General features: G+C 44.6%; 1 protein-coding gene across 1 annotated transcript in view; it reads left to right on the top strand.

Moving 5' to 3' along the window:
• LOC148517294 (uncharacterized) overlaps positions 1-14,654 on the top strand; it is a 193,337-nt gene extending 178,683 nt beyond the window's left edge. Inside the window, exons 7-8 of the mRNA XM_088478862.1 lie at positions 8,471-9,012; positions 11,126-14,654. Coding sequence (XP_088334988.1) covers positions 8,471-9,012; positions 11,126-13,026 — 2,443 coding nt within the window. The 3' untranslated portion in view covers positions 13,027-14,654. The remainder of the gene's footprint in view (positions 1-8,470; positions 9,013-11,125) is intronic.
• The last annotated feature ends 2,811 nt before the right edge of the window (positions 14,655-17,465 follow it).

Below are 17,465 nucleotides of genomic sequence, written 5' to 3' on the forward strand. Positions count from 1 at the left end.
AGGACAACCTAGCAAAGGGGTTTATTCGACCTTCCATCTCTCCCGCTGAAGCCAGCTTCTTTTTCGTTGGCAAGAAAGACGGAGGCCTAAGACCTTGTATAGATTACTGGGGCCTCAATGATATAACAATTAAGAATTGGTATCCTCTTCCCCTGATCACAGAATTGTTTGACAGAGTTAAAGGGTCCATCATATTCTCAAAGCTGGATCTGAGAGGGGCTTATAATCTCATCCGCATTCGTGCTGGCGATGAATGGAAAACCGCCTTTAATACTCGAGATGGACACTTTGAATACCTTGTGATTCCCTTTGGGTTGTGCAATGCCCCTGCCGTGTTTCAGGGCTTTGTTAACGAGATTTTCCGGGACCTGTTGTACGTCTCGGTTGTAGTTTACCTAGACGATATATTGATTTTTTTCATCTTCTGTAACAAAACATCATGAACATGTGAAGGAAGTATTGTCCCGTCTGAGAAAGAACCACCTTTATTGCAAACTGGATAAATGTGTCTTTGGGGTTCCCAGAGTGCCATTCCTTGGTTACGTCATCTCTGGCTCCAGTCTAGAAATGGACCCCAAGAAGGTGCAGGCGATTTTGGATTGGTCCCGTCCTCAAACTTTGAAAGCCATCCAGAGATGGCTTGGGTTTGCCAACTACTATAGACGTTTCATTAAAGGATTTTCATAATTATTGGCTCCCATTACCGTGTTGACCCGAAAAGACGCTAACCCTGCCCTATGGTCACCTGAGGCAGAGACTGCCTTCCAACTTTTAAAACAGGCATTTATTTCAGCTCCAGTCTTACGACAACCAGATCTGGATAGGCTGTTTCTAGTGGAAGTGGATGCATCATCTGAGGCCGTGGGTGCAGTTCTTTCCCAGTCATTATATATGTCATTTTAATTCTTTATCATTTCATTAACACTTATTGATTTATCTTTACACATCTTTTCTACATACTTCACTATCACCTTTTTCCCTTTTTCGTGTGATGCCCTGGGGATGGCCCTTGGTTGGAATTTTTTTGGGGTGCCTTGCTTCTCGGATGTGAGCCCCTTAATATTAGGGACGCCAGTATAGAGGAGCCTTGACGATTGGACTGGCGCTTATTCATATATTTGCAAATATGTGTAACCAATACCTCTAAATTTCTATTATTATGTAGGATTTAAGTATTGTTTTTGCTGCAGTGTGCTGGGGGGCAAATCTCTTTTTTTCTGTGTTCAGATTAAACCCCGCCCTTTACAAGCACCTGTGTTATGCAATTAAGCTGATCTGAGCAACTACCATTTTTCTTTCCCAGTCACCACCTGGGACTCAGGAAGCAAAAGAGGAAAAATTCTTCAACGGGGTGGTACCTTCCCAGGCAGTAAGTCTATAGCACAATCCCATTCTCGGTTAGAGGGTAGCGTCTCTGCTGCTTTTTTACTGAACCCATCTCTAAAGGATTGATAAGGAACTGGAAGTTGATCTTATGGAGATACGACTGAGCTGCGAATGGCACGGTGAGGAGGCTGAACCGATGATAAACAGAACCCATGGCATTGAGAACCCCATGACAGTATTTGAGGTTCATTCCAATCTAAGACGGGAGCATGCTTGCGGAGCCAGGGGAGATCTAGAATGACTGGACTCTCGGCTGACGGGAGAATGTAGAATGTTATCAACTCTCGATGAAGAGCCCCTATTTGCATGGTGTCTTCCATCATCTCTGAGTGAATGGTAGCCGTAGGAAGTTTGTTCCCATCTACTCCGATGATGGAAAGGGGTTATTTTGGAGGCATGCTAGCAATACCCAACTCTTGGACCTTTTTTGCCGTAATGAAATTGCCATCGGCACCCGAATCTAAGAAGGCCTTGACTACTTCAGAGGAGTTTCCCATGGCCAGGGTTACGTCGATGGAAAACTGAGGAGTAACTTTGTTTTTTGGGGTGTATTTCAACGCACCTAAACTGACCACCCCTTGATCATATAGGCCTTCTCGTTTCCTGGACGCTTTGGACAGCCAGAGAGAAGATGTCCTGATTCACCACAGTATAAACAAAGCTTATTTTTGAACCTCCTTTTTCTTTCTGCAGCAGGGAGGTGAGATTTCCCAATCTGCATGGGTTCTTCTGGAGCCTCAGTAGGTGCTGTGAATCGTGGGGCCAGCTTAAAAGTGAAGCGACAAGACTGTTCTCTTTCTTGCGCCCTCTCTCTGTGGCAAAGGTCTACTCGGATACACAAGGAGATCAAGTCGTCCAAGGAAGTTGGCAACTCCCTAGATGCAAGAACATCTTTAATTTTCTACGACAGTCCCTGCATACAGTAAATGCGGCAACCAAGGCTTCATTGTTCCACCCCAACTCTGAAGCAAGGGTTCAAAACTGCACAGAATACTGTCCCGCAGATTGGTTTTTCCCTGCTTCAGCTGCAAGATGGCCGAGTCTGCGGAGGATTCTCGCCCAGGCTCATCGAAGACCTTCCGGAAGGCTCTCGGAAACTCGGCACTGTTGTTGACGAGTGGATCATTTCTTTCCCACAATGGAGAGGCCCAAGCCAATGCTTGACCTGACAACAGCGAGATCATATAAGGCACTTTTGTCCTATCTGAAGGGAAACTTGCTGTATGGACTTCAAACTGGATCGAGCACTGGTTCAGGAATCCACGACAGCCAGTCAGATCCCCATCATACTTTGTTGGATTCGGAATCCATATTGGTGTGGAAGCCCCTGCGGCTGGTGCCGTAGTAGATGGACCCGGTAATACAGGAGGTGCTTGAGCGACACCGACTTGCTGCATCAGGGTCCGTAAACACTGCATAATCTGAGCCTGGTCTTGTTGTTGCTTCTCGACTCTAGCAAGTAAGTTCTCGAGCAGGTCTCGTGGTGACAGGTTACCAGTTGCATCCATTTTTTAGGCCAGAGTATTCTGTCACAATTCTCGCATGGATTATGGATGCGGCCTGTATTTAGGGAGTTGGCTAGCCCTATGCCTGAGGCACGGAGTCTAATGTGCCAGCGGTATTCACCAGGGACCCTCGCAAGAAGGTATGGAGTTGGCTGCGTCCGACACACAGGATAGGTTCCCTTATACAGGTGCTGGCAAACTCTGGACGCAGTGGAGGAGACGTATAGCTAAGTCGACGGGGCCGGGTCAGAACCAAACGGACTAGACGGTACCAGGGAGTAGGCGTAAACATGTCACAGGGGATAGCCGAGGTCAAAACCAGATATCAGATGCAGTACCAGGGGTCAGGTAAAATCAGGGTCACAAAACGAAGACAAGGTCAGGAACAGGTCACGGAATATCACAGGAACACTGGAGTATGGGAAATGAGGCTATACTCTGGCACCTATGTGCTGCCAGAGACTCCCTCTTATAGGGTAGAACTTGAATTCTTGCGCCAAATGTGATTAGCATTTGGCACACCTGCCCCTTTATATCTAGAACAGGATGGCACGCGCGCTACCTAGGAGAGCCGCGGCCACCTGTCAGCCGCTGGGGGGAGCCGGTGACACTGGTCTGACAGGCAGCGGGCGAGGAGTCCAAGGCGCCCGCTGCCTGACAGACCAGTGTCACCGGACCCGGTAAGTGCACCCTGGAGTCCGGCGCACTGTGACAATCCTTTTGCACCATCCTCATTCTGAGGAGACTAAATAACTATGTCAGTATCAGACCATTTTCCATGGGAATAGTGAATTGGATCCTCTCTACTATCGGCCAAGAGGAACTCCTCACACCCATAGACCTGCAGGACACTTCCTCTTATGTTGTAGTTTAGCACAGGAAGTGACTCAGGTGCTGGATCAGGGACACCATTACCATCTCACCGGGCTTCCTTTTGGCCTGGCAACTTCTCTATGAACCTTTACAGAAATGCTGGTGCAGAGATAAGAGATCTGGGGCCCAGGTGTGGCCACATCTATACATCATCCTGGTTGTAGGAGAATCAGAACATGTGATAGACACCAAGAACATACAGGTGATGACCTTATTGCAGAAACATGGCCGAATCGTGACCAGGATAGAAAGTCAGCTTGTTCCCTCACAGCAAATACAATGTCTGGGAGCACAAATACCATAGCGTACACAGTAACTCTGTCAGAGGAAAGGTGTCTCACACAACAGCACTTAGTGCATGATGTACGGATTCATCACTGGTCACCAATGAGGAGAGTGCTGCAATTATCGGGAATGTTCTCAGCCATAGGAATAGTTCCTTGGGCTAGATGGCACATGCACAGTCTCCAGCTGGGATTGGTTACTCTGTGGTATCACAAACAGGCTGTCATCACCTACCAGGAGATCTCTAATCTGGTGACAAGACCCAGGACTGAGGACACCGCAGTGGCGGAACTGTGGGAGACAATGGAGTCAGTTGCCGCCTGGCGCTAGCCCTGAAAGGGGCACCTCCTCCATTGTCCCCCACTCCATTGTTCCCAGTTCTATTGTCCGCCGCAGCCATTCCGTTTTCCTGCAACAGAGAGGAGCCACTGAGCTGAAGCTAATTGGCGCTCCTTCTCCGTGAGCTGTGTGATCTGGGTCGCGGTCCGCGGAGGACTTGTACCATGTGACCGTGACCCTGCCCGACTGAGGAGGGAAGTGGATAGATCCCCTTCAGTTTTGGTACCCTGAGATCAGAGATACAGTGCGGCTGGGACCAGGTGTATATACAAACTGAGCGTCGGCTGTCACTGGGGAGTGGAGAGGACTGGGAGTCAGTGCGTGAGCGTGGAGCCGGCGGCTGTCACTGGGCAGTGGATGGGAGTCAGGAAGGCAGAGCTAGCGGATAAGGATAAGCAGCAGTGGCTGAAAAACAGTAAGCTGTGCTGGGGGAGGGGAAGGGGGAGCATTCCATATTTACATTTAAAGAGCAAGATAGTGTAAATACAGTCAGATGCACCTTCAGGTTTTAAATGGGGGGTGGACTCCAACATTTACCTTGCCTCCGGGCAACTGGTACAAAGTTACGCCACTGGGACACCAGGTATGTCACTCTCAGATCCATGGGCAACACGGATGACAGATTCCAGCTCATGTAACTAATATAACACAAAGGACTTGGTCACAGAAAGAAAGGAGACTCCAGGTAAATGTACTAGAAATGAGAGCTGTATGGGATGCAGTTCAGCAATTTCATTCATAGTTACTGGGAAAGTATTTACAGAGAAGATAACAGGGATGCCAGGAATGTTACAGCCAAGGAGGCACCAGAAGCAGAACTGTGATGTTGGAAGTAGAAAAACTAATACCTTGGGCAGAAGAAAATCTTCGACCTCTTCCAGTATTCCATGTCTCAGGTACAGAGGATACAGTGGCAAATTGCCTGAGCCATAACCAGGAGAATGGTGACTGCTTCAGGAATTCTTCCAAAAAGGTTCTGTCTTCTACAGGTGGACAATATGGGAACAACCCAGAATGCCAAAATACCAGTATTCTTCTCTCAGCACAACGTTCCTAGGAGTGAGTAGATGCATGGACAAAGCCATGGAAGGTTCATCTAGCCTATATCTTTTCCTCTCATTTATCGCCAGCAGTAAGGGACTGGCCTTATATACACACACACACGGTACACGTATCATCAGTAAGTGCTTTCTTACATGCTAATTTGGTTACAGGAGAATTATATGTTGTCTCCAGGTGGTGATGAGTATCCGCCTGTCTGTAAGATCCTTTGTGGTCCCATGGGCTCTCAGTCTAGCACTGGGTACTTTAATGGAGTGATTCTGGATCTCCTCATGAGAAGGATGACACTGATGGTGGCTAATTGCAGCTGCCAGGAGAATTACAGGCACTGTGGGAATAAAGGAACCTTAGCTAATGTCTATAATTATACAGTGTCTGTAATCACCTTCCCAGCTTCTCTCCCCAGGTGCTGTCTATATATCACATTACCCAGGAGAGTTACAGGCACTATGGGAATAAAGGAACCTTATCTAATGTCTATAATTACACAGTGTCTGTAATCACCATCCCAGCTTCTGTCCCCAGATGCTGTCTATATATCACATTACCCAGGAGAGTCTTCTACCGTCTTACCCACAGCCAGTGAGGAGCAGAGTGAGGAGACATCAGTCACTGGGCTAAGTGTGAGCGATTAATATGTGTCCTCCCAGGACAGAGTGTCCTAAGTATACAGAGTATTTATTGGTGATTCCCTAGGGACCTCAGAAAGTTTGTGCCCCATTCCCTGTAATCAGACGGATACAAGAAATGTGCACATAAGTTACCAGGGGTAACAATAGGCCCCTATACTGGGGCAGAGGTAACTTCTGGGACAAAGGAAGCTCAGCCCTCAGTGACTGAATGTAGCAGAGGCTGCTGGATGACCTCACTAGTCATTACCACTTGGATGTATTATCCTCTGCTCGGTCTCAGTGTGCGACATGTTCTCCATGTAATAAATGTATTATTATGCAGCATTTACATTTTTCTTTGTGACCATTGCTATTGTATTGTCTTGGTGCGTCCCATGGTCTGGGCTCCCAAGGAGGACTGAAGGCGAAAAACAGTGATTTATGTACCTGATAATTCCTATTCCCCTAAGCACTCCATGGTGGCCCAGTGTTCCCACCCATCTTGGTTCATATTATATATATTTCAGAGACAGTTTGTGAAGTTTCTCAAAGACACAGTGTGTCACATGACCTGGGTATAAACTTACCCATTGAAGTTCATGGGATTATTCCAGTGGCAGGAGCTGGTCCAGGTATGGCAGTGAGAAGCAAGTAACCCACACAATGTTTTGGATGCAGTGAGGAAACAAGGATATGTGTAACACTGTTCAGCAGAGTCTGGGTGGTCCTGAGGTCTGCATACTAGCAGCTATCTGGTGTAAGCTTGTCCTGCAGGTCTGATACACTAATAAGCAGTTCATTGGCCAGTGCACTAAATTGTAGCCAAGAACAGAGCCAGGTTTGGAACAACATGTAAGCAGGAGGATTAGAGCAGAGGTGAATAGTCTCACACAAGCCGGAATCAGTGTATCGGCAGCAGGAAGATCGGAGAAGAAGTGAGTAGCCACACACCAGCTGGGATCTGTAGTAGGTAGTCACACCAGCTGGGATCTGTACATTGTATCCGCAGGCAGAGCAGAGGCAAGAAATCAACACAAGGGGGGGGGGACAGAGCAGAAGTGGGTAGTCAAACACCAGCTGGGATTTATACACAGTATGAGCAGGAGCAGCACTAGATGGTAATCAAACAAGCAAGGAGTGGAATACTTTATCACCTAGCATTGTGTGCAGGAATAGCTTTGATAGCACTAGCAATCACCTAGAATCAGCTGCTAGGTCTGCCCCTACTTTACAGTGTCAGAGGATGCAGATCTAAGGGCATTAGGACTAGCAGACCACTTGCACATGCACAGATGAACTTCCATAATGCTGGGGACTCAAAATACACCTGTCACACATCTACTCAACCAAGATACTTTAACAGCTTCTCATACTGCTGAAATGGTATAGTTTACACAAAACATATGTAACATGACATGAAATGAGGAGCCGCATTATAGGCCTAAATGTGCAATTCAGAATGCAGATTCCTGATGATCAGGAATCTGTGCAGATGCCAGACCCATTATGCGCAGGTGCAGAATGTGTCTGGGGGCCCGCATGGAGACTGCCAGCAGAATGTCATTGATTGACACTCTGCTGCGGTTTGTGGGTGGGGAGGGGGCGTCAACAGCCTCCGTTACCCAAAACTGAGTTGTGTCACCACTATTGGGGGGAGGGAAGAGGCCAGGATCTCCATAGCCTGATTGAAATTCTCTGGCCTCTTCCTCGCTGCTGCGATGGCCGGCTGCATGACTCTATTAGCAGGCCGATCGTTGCAGAGTATCTGATGCTGCATTTGACAACGCAGCTTGGATAGGTAATGTGGCAGGAGGCGTGATGCTTGCTTGCGAGCAGCTTTGCAATTCCGTCCGCCCTTATACCATCCTATTGGGTGTGTTTTTATAAACTTGTCTCTAGCTAAGTTAGATGGAACTTAACCCACTGTAAGAGCTGCCATGGAGAACATCAATGAAAAGTACTTTTCAGGTACATAACTTGCTGTTTTCTCTAACATCCACTTGGAGGACACTGGATACTATGGGGAAGAGACATCAGGAGTATGAGAGTTTCCAGTTAATATAAAGTGACCATGCTCCTGTTTCCACACTCCGTACCTCATAGTATCCAGTGTCCATCAGAGGGAGAGAAGGATTCATAATGCAAGTGCAAAAATCCAATGTTTCATTATATGACCTGTGTGCATCTAATACACCAATATTCTTCTAGATAATCTCAATCAGTGGAACTGAAATTACTAAGTATTATTTTATTATTTTTGTGGATTATTTAGAGTGAAAATCTGACTAATATGAAGGCAGAATATACAGAGGGAGAAGAAGAGACGTATGTGACTGATATGAAGGGAGAAGATATAGAGGGAGAAGAAGAGACGTATGTGACTTATATGAAAGCAGAAGATATAGACAGAGAAGAGACGTATGTGACTGATATGAAGGCAGAAGATACAGAGGGAGAAGAAGAGACGTTTGTGACTGATATGAAGGCAGAAGATACAGAGGGAGAAGAAGAGACGTATGTGACTGATATGAAGGCAGAAGATATAGAGGGAGAAGAAGAGACGTATGTGACTTATATGAAAGCAGAAGATATAGACAGAGAAGAGACGTATGTGACTGATATGAAGGCAGAAGATACAGAGGGAGAAGAAGAGACGTTTGTGACTGATATGAAGGCAGAAGATACAGAGGGAGAAGAAGAGACGTATGTGACTGATATGAAGGCAGAAGATATAGAGGGAGAAGAAGAGACGTATGTGACTGATATGAAAGCAGAAGATCCAGAGGGAAAAGAAGAGACATATGTGACTGATATGAAGGTAGAAGATATAGAGGGAGAAGAAGAGATGTATGTGACTAATATAAAGGTAGAAGATATAGAGGGAGAAGAGACTTATGTGATGGGTGATCAGCAGTGTAAGGAGGAGGAAATCCCTACAGATATCAGCACAGGTGAGTAGTAAACACTAATTACAAAAGAGTATCAAATATTCTCTCCATACACCATGATGACAGTGTTCATCTTAATGTTAACCAGTGTCTTTTATATGTGGAGTGTTTGTTTGTACTCTCTATGTGGCTTTGCTTCCCCAGTTCAAAATATACTTCTATGCTAATCATTCAGTATGTACGATAATCTCTTTCTACACCCTCTTCTGCCCCTATTAGACTCCTGCTCTCCTCCTCACATCATGTCACTGTGTGTTACCAGCCCAGAGATCTGACCAGTCTCCTTCCCACACTCTCTGGTATATCTCATACATCAGGAGCCATCAATCCCTATTATACTCCTGCTCTCCCCCTCACATCATGTAACTGTGTGTTTCCAGCCCAGAGATTTGACCAGTCTCCTCCCCACACTCTCTGGTGTATCTCTTACATCAGGAGCCATCAGCCCCTATTATACTCCTGCTCTCCCCCTCACATACTGTCACTGTGTGTTACCAGCCCAGAGATCTGACCAGTCTCCTCCTCACACTCTCTGGTGTATCTCATACATCAGTGTAGGGGACGTAGCTATAATGATTAAATCACTGGTCAGTGTGATGAAACCCCATGTAACATAATCCTACTGACTTGCTTCTGTTCCCTGCTCTGCCTTTCTGCTTTTTTTCCTCTTTCTGCTGTTGCCCATCTGTGCTCTTCACCATTCTCCTACCCGTCCTGCTGCCTTTCCTCCTCTATGCCCTGCGCCATTCCCCTACCCTGTCCTGCTGCCTGCCCCGCACAGTGCCATGCGCCATTCCCCTATCCTGTCCTGATGCCTCCCTCGCTCTGTGCACTCCACCATTCCCTACCCTGTCCTACTGCCTCCCCCCTCTGCGCCCTGCACCATTCCCTTACCCTGTCCTGCTGCCTCCCATGCTCTATGCCCTTCACCATTCCCCTACCCTGTCCTGCTGCCTCCCCTGCTCTGTGCCCTGCACCATTCCCCTACCCTGTCCTGCTGCCTCCCTGCTCTGTGCCCTGCACCATTCCCCTACTCTCTCCTGCTGCCTCCCCCGCTCTGTGCCCTGCACCATTCCCCTACCCTGTCCTGCTGCCTCCCCAGCTGTGCCCTGCACCATTCCCCTACCCTGTCCTGCTGCCTCCCTGCTCTGTGCCCTGCACCATTCCCCTACTCTCTCCTGCTGCCTCCCCCGTTCTGTGCCCTGCACCATTCCCCTACCCTATCCTGCTGCCTCCCCCGCTCTGTGCCCTGAACCATTCCCCTACGCTGTCCTGCTGCCTCCCCCGCTCTGTGCCATCATTCTGTGTAGCTCTGTCCTATCGCTCTCCTTCCCTCTCAGCGGTTATATACAGTGACCCTAAGTTAGTAACATGACTCTGTTGGGGCTACTCTCCCTGAGGATGACCAGAGGACCATATAGAGGCTGCTTTTGCTACATATATATCCACCTGGAGAACTTTGTGTAGTGTGGACGCAGTTGTTGGTAATTAGCCCACAAGTTTCCTGTGTGTATGTGTGAGAGCGTTCTAGATGGGTTTTGTGGTTCACCAACGTCACTGACTAATGAGGCTTCCTGCTCTGTGATGATGGCTAGGGAACGTTACCCAGCAAAATCTGCATTTGGGGCGGAGATATACATTGGTGATGTGCTATCTGCCTGTCCCTTGGGCTGGGTCTCTGGCATATGCTGATAATGTGGGTGTGGTATTTTATCTGTTTAAAGAGAATCTTATTTGTTGGTTCTTTTCTAAATGAAATAATGTGGTCATAGCTCATACCTGCAAATTAAACAAATAAACGCTTTATTTATTATAGTAACATGGTGGAGTGATGGTTAGCATTACTGCCACACAGCACTGAGTTCAATTCCCAGCCAAGGTGCTTTGTGGAGTTTGTATTTGTTTCTTCCAAAAATCATACTGGTAGGTTAATTGGCTTCTGACACAAATTAATCATAATGTGAGTGCGAGTAGATATGGTGGGAATATAGATTGTAAGCTCCATTGGTGCAGGGACTGATGCGAATGTCTAAATATTCTTTGTAAAGTTCTGCTCAGTATGTCTGTGCTATATAAAGATCTCTTACTAATAATACAGTTATTGTATTTCCAGCAGATGGACGCACAAGCAGGAATACCTTGGAGAGAGATCTCATCTTGACTACAGATATTAAAACAGAAGATAGCTTAACACAGGAATCTCCAAGAGATAATCCCGTTACACTAAATTTACATCCAGTACCTCACAGTGCAGCTATATCATCTGATTTTTATAATTATCAGGATTGGTCTCCTGATACCTCAGCTTTTGTTACAAATAGTGCAGCTCATACACCTGATAAATTATTTCCATGTTCTGAGTGTGGGAAATGTTTTAAACATAAATCATATCTTGTTACACATCAGAGAAGTCACACAGATGAGAAACCATTTTCATGCTCTGAGTGTGGGAAATGTTTTAAAGATAAATCCAACCTTATTGCACATCAGAGAAGTCACACAGGGGAGAGGCCATTTTTATGCTCTGTGTGTGGGAAATATTTTACACGGAAATCACATCTAGTTACACATAAGAGAAATCACACAGGTGAGAAACCATTTTCATGCTCTGAGTGTGGGAAATGTTTTAAAGATAAATCAAATCTTGTTACACATCAGAGAAGTCACACAGGTGAGAAACCATTTCCATGCTCTGAGTGTGGGAAATGTTTTACAGTGAAATCACATCTTGTTAAGCATCAGAAAAGTCACACAGGGGAGAAGCCATTTTTATGCTCTGAGTGTGGGAAATGTTTTGCACATAAAGCAAATCTAATTACACATCAGAGAAGTCACACAGGTGAGAAACCATTTTCATGCTCTGAGTGTGGGAATTGTTTTAAAAATAAATCACATCTTGTTAGGCATCAAAGAAGTCACACAGGTGAGAAACCATTTTCATGCTCTGAGTGCGGGAAATGTTTTACATTGAAATCACATCTTGTTATACATCAGCGAAGTCACACAGGGGAAAAACCGTTTCCATGTTCTGAGTGTGGGAAATGTTTCACTGAGAAATCACATCTTGTTACACATCAAAGAAGTCACACAGGTGAGAAACCATTTCCATGCTCTGAGTGTGGGAAATGTTTTACATTGAAATCACATCTTGTTAAGCATCAGAAAAGTCACACAGGGGAGAAGCCATTTTTATGCTCTGAGTGTGGGAAATGTTTTACACATAAACCAAATCTAATTACACATCAGAGAAGTCACACAGGTGAGAAACCATTTTCATGCTCTGAGTGTGGGAAATGTTTTACACAGAAATCAGATCTTGTTAAACATCAGAGAAGTCACACAGGGGAGAAACCGTTTCCATGTTCTGAGTGTGGAAAATGTTTCACTGAGAAATCATATCTTGTTACACATCAAAGAAGTCACACAGGTGAGAAAACATTTCCATGTTCTCAGTGTGGGAAATGTTTTACCCAGAAATCACAGCTTGTTATACATCAGAGAAGTCACACAGGTGAGAGGCCATTTCCATGCTCTGAGTGTGGGAAATGTTTTACATTGAAATCACATCTTGTTAAGCATCAGAAAAGTCACACAGGGGAGAAGCCATTTTTATGCTCTGAGTGTGGGAAATGTTTTACACATAAACCAAATCTAATTACACATCAGAGAAGTCACACAGGTGAGAAACCATTTTCATGCTCTGAGTGTGGGAAATGTTTTACACAGAAATCAGATCTTGTTAAACATCAGAGAAGTCACACAGGGGAGAAACCGTTTCCATGTTCTGAGTGTGGGAAATGTTTCACTGAGAAATCATATCTTGTTACACATCAAAGAATTCACACAGGTGAGAAACCATTTCCATGTTCTCAGTGTGGGAAATGTTTTACCCAGAAATCACAGCTTGTTACACATCAGAGAAGTCACACAGGTGAGAGGCGATTTCCATGCTCTGTCTGTGGGAAATATTTTACACGGAAATCATATCTTGTCACACATAAAAGATCACATAGGTGAGAAACCAATTCCATGCTCTAAGTCACACCTTAGCAGACATGAGATTTCACACAAGAGAAAAGCATTTATATGAGCTGACACAAAACAGGGTTGCAGGAACACTCCAGTCACGCAGTATTTAACATTTGAAATGATCCATCTGCAGATAATTGGTATGTGTGCCATTAATATAAAAAGAGGAGAAATGTACGTGCTAGGGAAATTTTAACAATAAATAATGAATGTAGGGTTTGCTAAAGATGCAAGACAAATATATCATATTTTAGTATGAACTGTCCCAGGGGCAGTGACAGATTTCACTATCGAGGTTATTTGGATGTTGCTACAAGCCGCTGTTGCAGCTTACCTTCTTGCTCCCCGGCTGTCACTCCCCATCCGGGATGCCATGTTCTTCTGCCTGCAGCTTCAGACAGCCTCCTCTGTTGCCAGGCAACATAGATGCCGAACTAAGATGGCGCTTGCTGGGAGATCAGGACACTGGGCAGCCGCACATACTTCTGGAACCACTGGATGACGGCCATTGGCTCAGCTGTTGGCCATTAGTTAATCTTCAGCTTTGCTTGCTATTGGTGCAATATCATTGAAAAATGTGCCAGTCCAGCGCCATCTTGCCGGTTATAGCGTACCCTTAGCACGTGTACTCCAGTTCTGTCAAGTCGGACTTTTGATCATGAGACTCTTCTGCATGGCTATGACTCCTGTGGAACATCTATTTGTTCACTCGCAGTTGTCATCTAGAGCAGTGTCACCCACGTGTAAGACCAGACGGCAACCTAAGTACCAGTGAGCATTTCCAGCTCTAAGGGAATATTCATATCTAAACAAGGGGGTGGAAAGGGACGGGTTGTCTTGAGTGGTGCATTGTTATCAAGTAAAATATAACCTTTACTAAGTCAAATATAAGGGAAAGGGGTAATAGGTCACACCATGCCTATTGTGATTGCAAGACTACCCTGGTTATAATGACATGTTTATTTTAGTATCGTATAGTCACATTCAGGGGTGCTACTCAGGGATATATCACTACTACATTACACATCAAGAAAATCCCAATACCAGTGCACAATGTCCCAATAATGCTATAATATAACTTTTATTGCTAATCTTTAATATCCACCTAAGTGGTTGGGTTAAAACCCAGCAAAATATGAAAAATTAGATAGGAAATAAAAGGTTTAAAACAATCGAGCTCAGTCACCAGTGTCTCTAACTCATACACTAACTAGTGCGCTGCTGTATGTGACCATATTGTGAGAATCACTATTATAATTACCAAGTAAGTATATTTATTATATAGATTACAATCAGTAGTATAATATAGTGTGTGTATACCTCTTGGTACAATAGATATTAGATTATAGCTACTTAATAGTCATGTTTGTTATCTTCATATATAAACTCCATCATATGGAGATCAATATACTGTAATAAACACATTTAATCTAGCATATTCTCCGTGTTTCTTATTGAATGTGCATGCCTGGAAAGGCCCATGCTACATATTTGTGTGTTATTTGAATGAGATTTATAACACAGGTCTTCAAAATTTAAGGTATTGAAAGCTTTTTTAATAATACTTTTTTATTCTTAATTATACTGTGTACATCAAGAAATAGTTTATTAAAAAAAATTAGCACATCACATTTACCTATAGGGTTTACAAACATTTTTAAGAAAAAACAAGAAGTTTAATTGTTTTTGACATTTATTGTGAAATGTGATGTGTAGATGATATCACTGTTTTTGTCTTAATTACATAATAAAATAACAATAAAATCAAGCAATAATAGAAACAAAACCATACTTATTGAAAAAATCGTTAATATCTTGTTTTTTTTGTCTTCAAACTTCATTTTGTCGCTTTTCGCTTATAAGCTTATAAGTTGTTGTGTGTGTGCAATGTACCTTTAGACAGTATGGGGTTTAGGCCCTTTGTAAATTTCAGCTCCAGGCACATGTGGACCTTACAGAATAACATGATGTGATATGCAAAATCGGGAGTCATTTTCGTGTTCAGAAGCCAAAAATATACATATCACATAAATTTGTTAAAAAAGCTTTTTCATTGCGGACTTGTGTTATTAATCTGGCGATCGCAGACCTGTGTCACTGTAACACTTGTGTCCTCTTTACTGTGTCACTGTAACACTTGTGTCCTCTATACTGTGTCACTGTAACACTTGTGTCCTCTATACTGTGTCACTGTAACACTTGTCTCCTCTATACTGTGTCACTGTAACACTTGTGTCCTCTATACTGTGTCACTGTAACACTTGTGTCCTCTATACTGTGTCACTGTAACACTTGTCTCCTCTATACTGTGTCACTGTAACACTTGTCTCCTCTATAATGTGTCACTGTAACACTTGTGTCCTCTATACTGTGTCACTGTAACACTTGTGCCCTCTATACTGTGTCACTGTAACACTTGTGCCCTCTATACTGTGCCACTGTAACACTTGTGCCCTCTATACTGTGTCACTGTAACACTTGTGTCCTCTATACTATGTCACTGTAATACTTGTGTCCTCTATACTATGTCACTGTAACACTCGTGTCCTCTATACTATGTCATTGTAACACTCGTGTCCTCTATACTATGTCACTGTAACACTTGTGTCCTCTATACTATGTCACTGTAACACTCGTGTCCTCTATACTGTCACTGTAACACTTGTGTCCTCTATACTATGTCACTGTAACACTTGTGTCCTCTATACGATGGGCCTGAGTCAGAGCCGCTCGTAAGCGGCCGCTCGTTCGCTCTGAGCGATGTTTGCCCAACTGCGCATGCGTACGGATCGTAATACGCATGTGCGAACCAGTCAGTGCGGCCGAAAATCGCTTGTTCGCTAAATAGCGAGTGCCTGCTATTTTGAGTGACAGGAGGAGGCGTATGTGGGTGGTAACAGGGGAAGGTGCTTGAAAATGGGGAGTGGAGAAACGAACGCAGGCGTGCTTAAATGTCAAAACGGGTGTTTTAAGGGTGTGCATAATTAAAACAGCAGCGTCATTGACCACGTCACTGGGTTATTTTATAGCCAGAACTGCTCGCAAAATTGTGGTAGCAAAAACCAACCACAAGAATAGCGAGCAGTTCATACGCTGGTCGATGTACTCGATTAATCTAATAAATAGCGGACATGACGTAGGATGTGAGCGGCCAGGGGGCGTTTTGTACCAAAAAATGACCGCAAGTTTTGTTCGTTCGTTCAGACATAGAGGCGTGAACAGACCGCAAAGAGCGAACGGTTCATTTGAATAGCCACCCCTTTTTTCTGAACGAACGACCCCAAATAACGACCGGCTCTGAATCAGGCCCTAAATGTCCAATTTTTATTGTGGTTATTGTATAGGAACGCCAAAGAAGAGCAGTAAAAAAAAATCCACACCAACAAAGGAAACGATTACAAGAAAGAAACATGCAATGACACCATCAGAAACTGAAGGTAAATAACATTATTTACTTTGCTTTAAAAAATGTTGAACATTATACATAAAATGATTAAATTATATATATAAAAAAATATATACACAGGAGAAAAGAGAAAAAGAAGAATTTCTTTTGTTGAGGAAGAATATGACAGTGAAAGTGAACCAAGGACAGCGGACGCGGCAATAACCATATTGGACACAGGTATGCATGTTTAACCAAAATGTACAATGTATTTACGTAGTAGAAACATTGAATAATTATTGATTATAATTTTTAAGCTATAAAACTTAAAGGAGAGTTTTGTTCATTATGGTTGTGCTTGAAATAGTCAGTCAGAATTACAATGCAAACATTACCACACATTATTGTTGATATTATATGTCTCACCCTCTCATTACTCTAACCCTTATTTTCTAGTGTTAGTCGATGGTGCCCAAGTGCGCATGCGCACGACGGAGGAGGCTCCGTCGTGCGCATGCGCGAGACCCGAATAACAACGGCCAAGCTGTCATTATGGGTCTTGCACCAAAGTGCTGTCGATGTTGATTGAGAGCACGCCCCCTTTGGTGGGCGTGGCTGCCCAGACAGGCGTTCCCATGGGAACGCCTACCATCTGGGTCCGGCCCCACTGACATCACTAGTGATGTCAGTGGGAGTGCTTTTGGCTCTGATAGAGCCAAAATCACTCCTGAGCCTGCGGCAGCGATACCCTACTGCAGGGTCTCGTTTCAAGCCCGATGGTTGCGATGGTCTTGACCATCGCGACCATCATTTTGGCCGCTCGCTATAGCTGTGGGTGGTCACCCACAGCTATGCGAGCGGCCAGGAGGCCGCTCTAAAAAACCAGAGGGCTGGCCCTGATTCAGAGCGAGCGCTCTGTCAGAGCATCCGGCTCTGAATCAGGGCCTCTGTCCCTTAGTGCCTAAATCCAACCCTACCCCCAACTACATTAGTTAATTGGAGTGGGGAGCATTTATTACATTTAAGTCTTAGAAAGTTCATT

This window comes from Taudactylus pleione, unplaced genomic scaffold (genome assembly GCF_031769625.1).
Source record: "Taudactylus pleione unplaced genomic scaffold, aTauple2 ptg000224l, whole genome shotgun sequence".
In the NCBI taxonomy this organism is placed as follows: domain Eukaryota; kingdom Metazoa; phylum Chordata; class Amphibia; order Anura; family Myobatrachidae; genus Taudactylus; species Taudactylus pleione.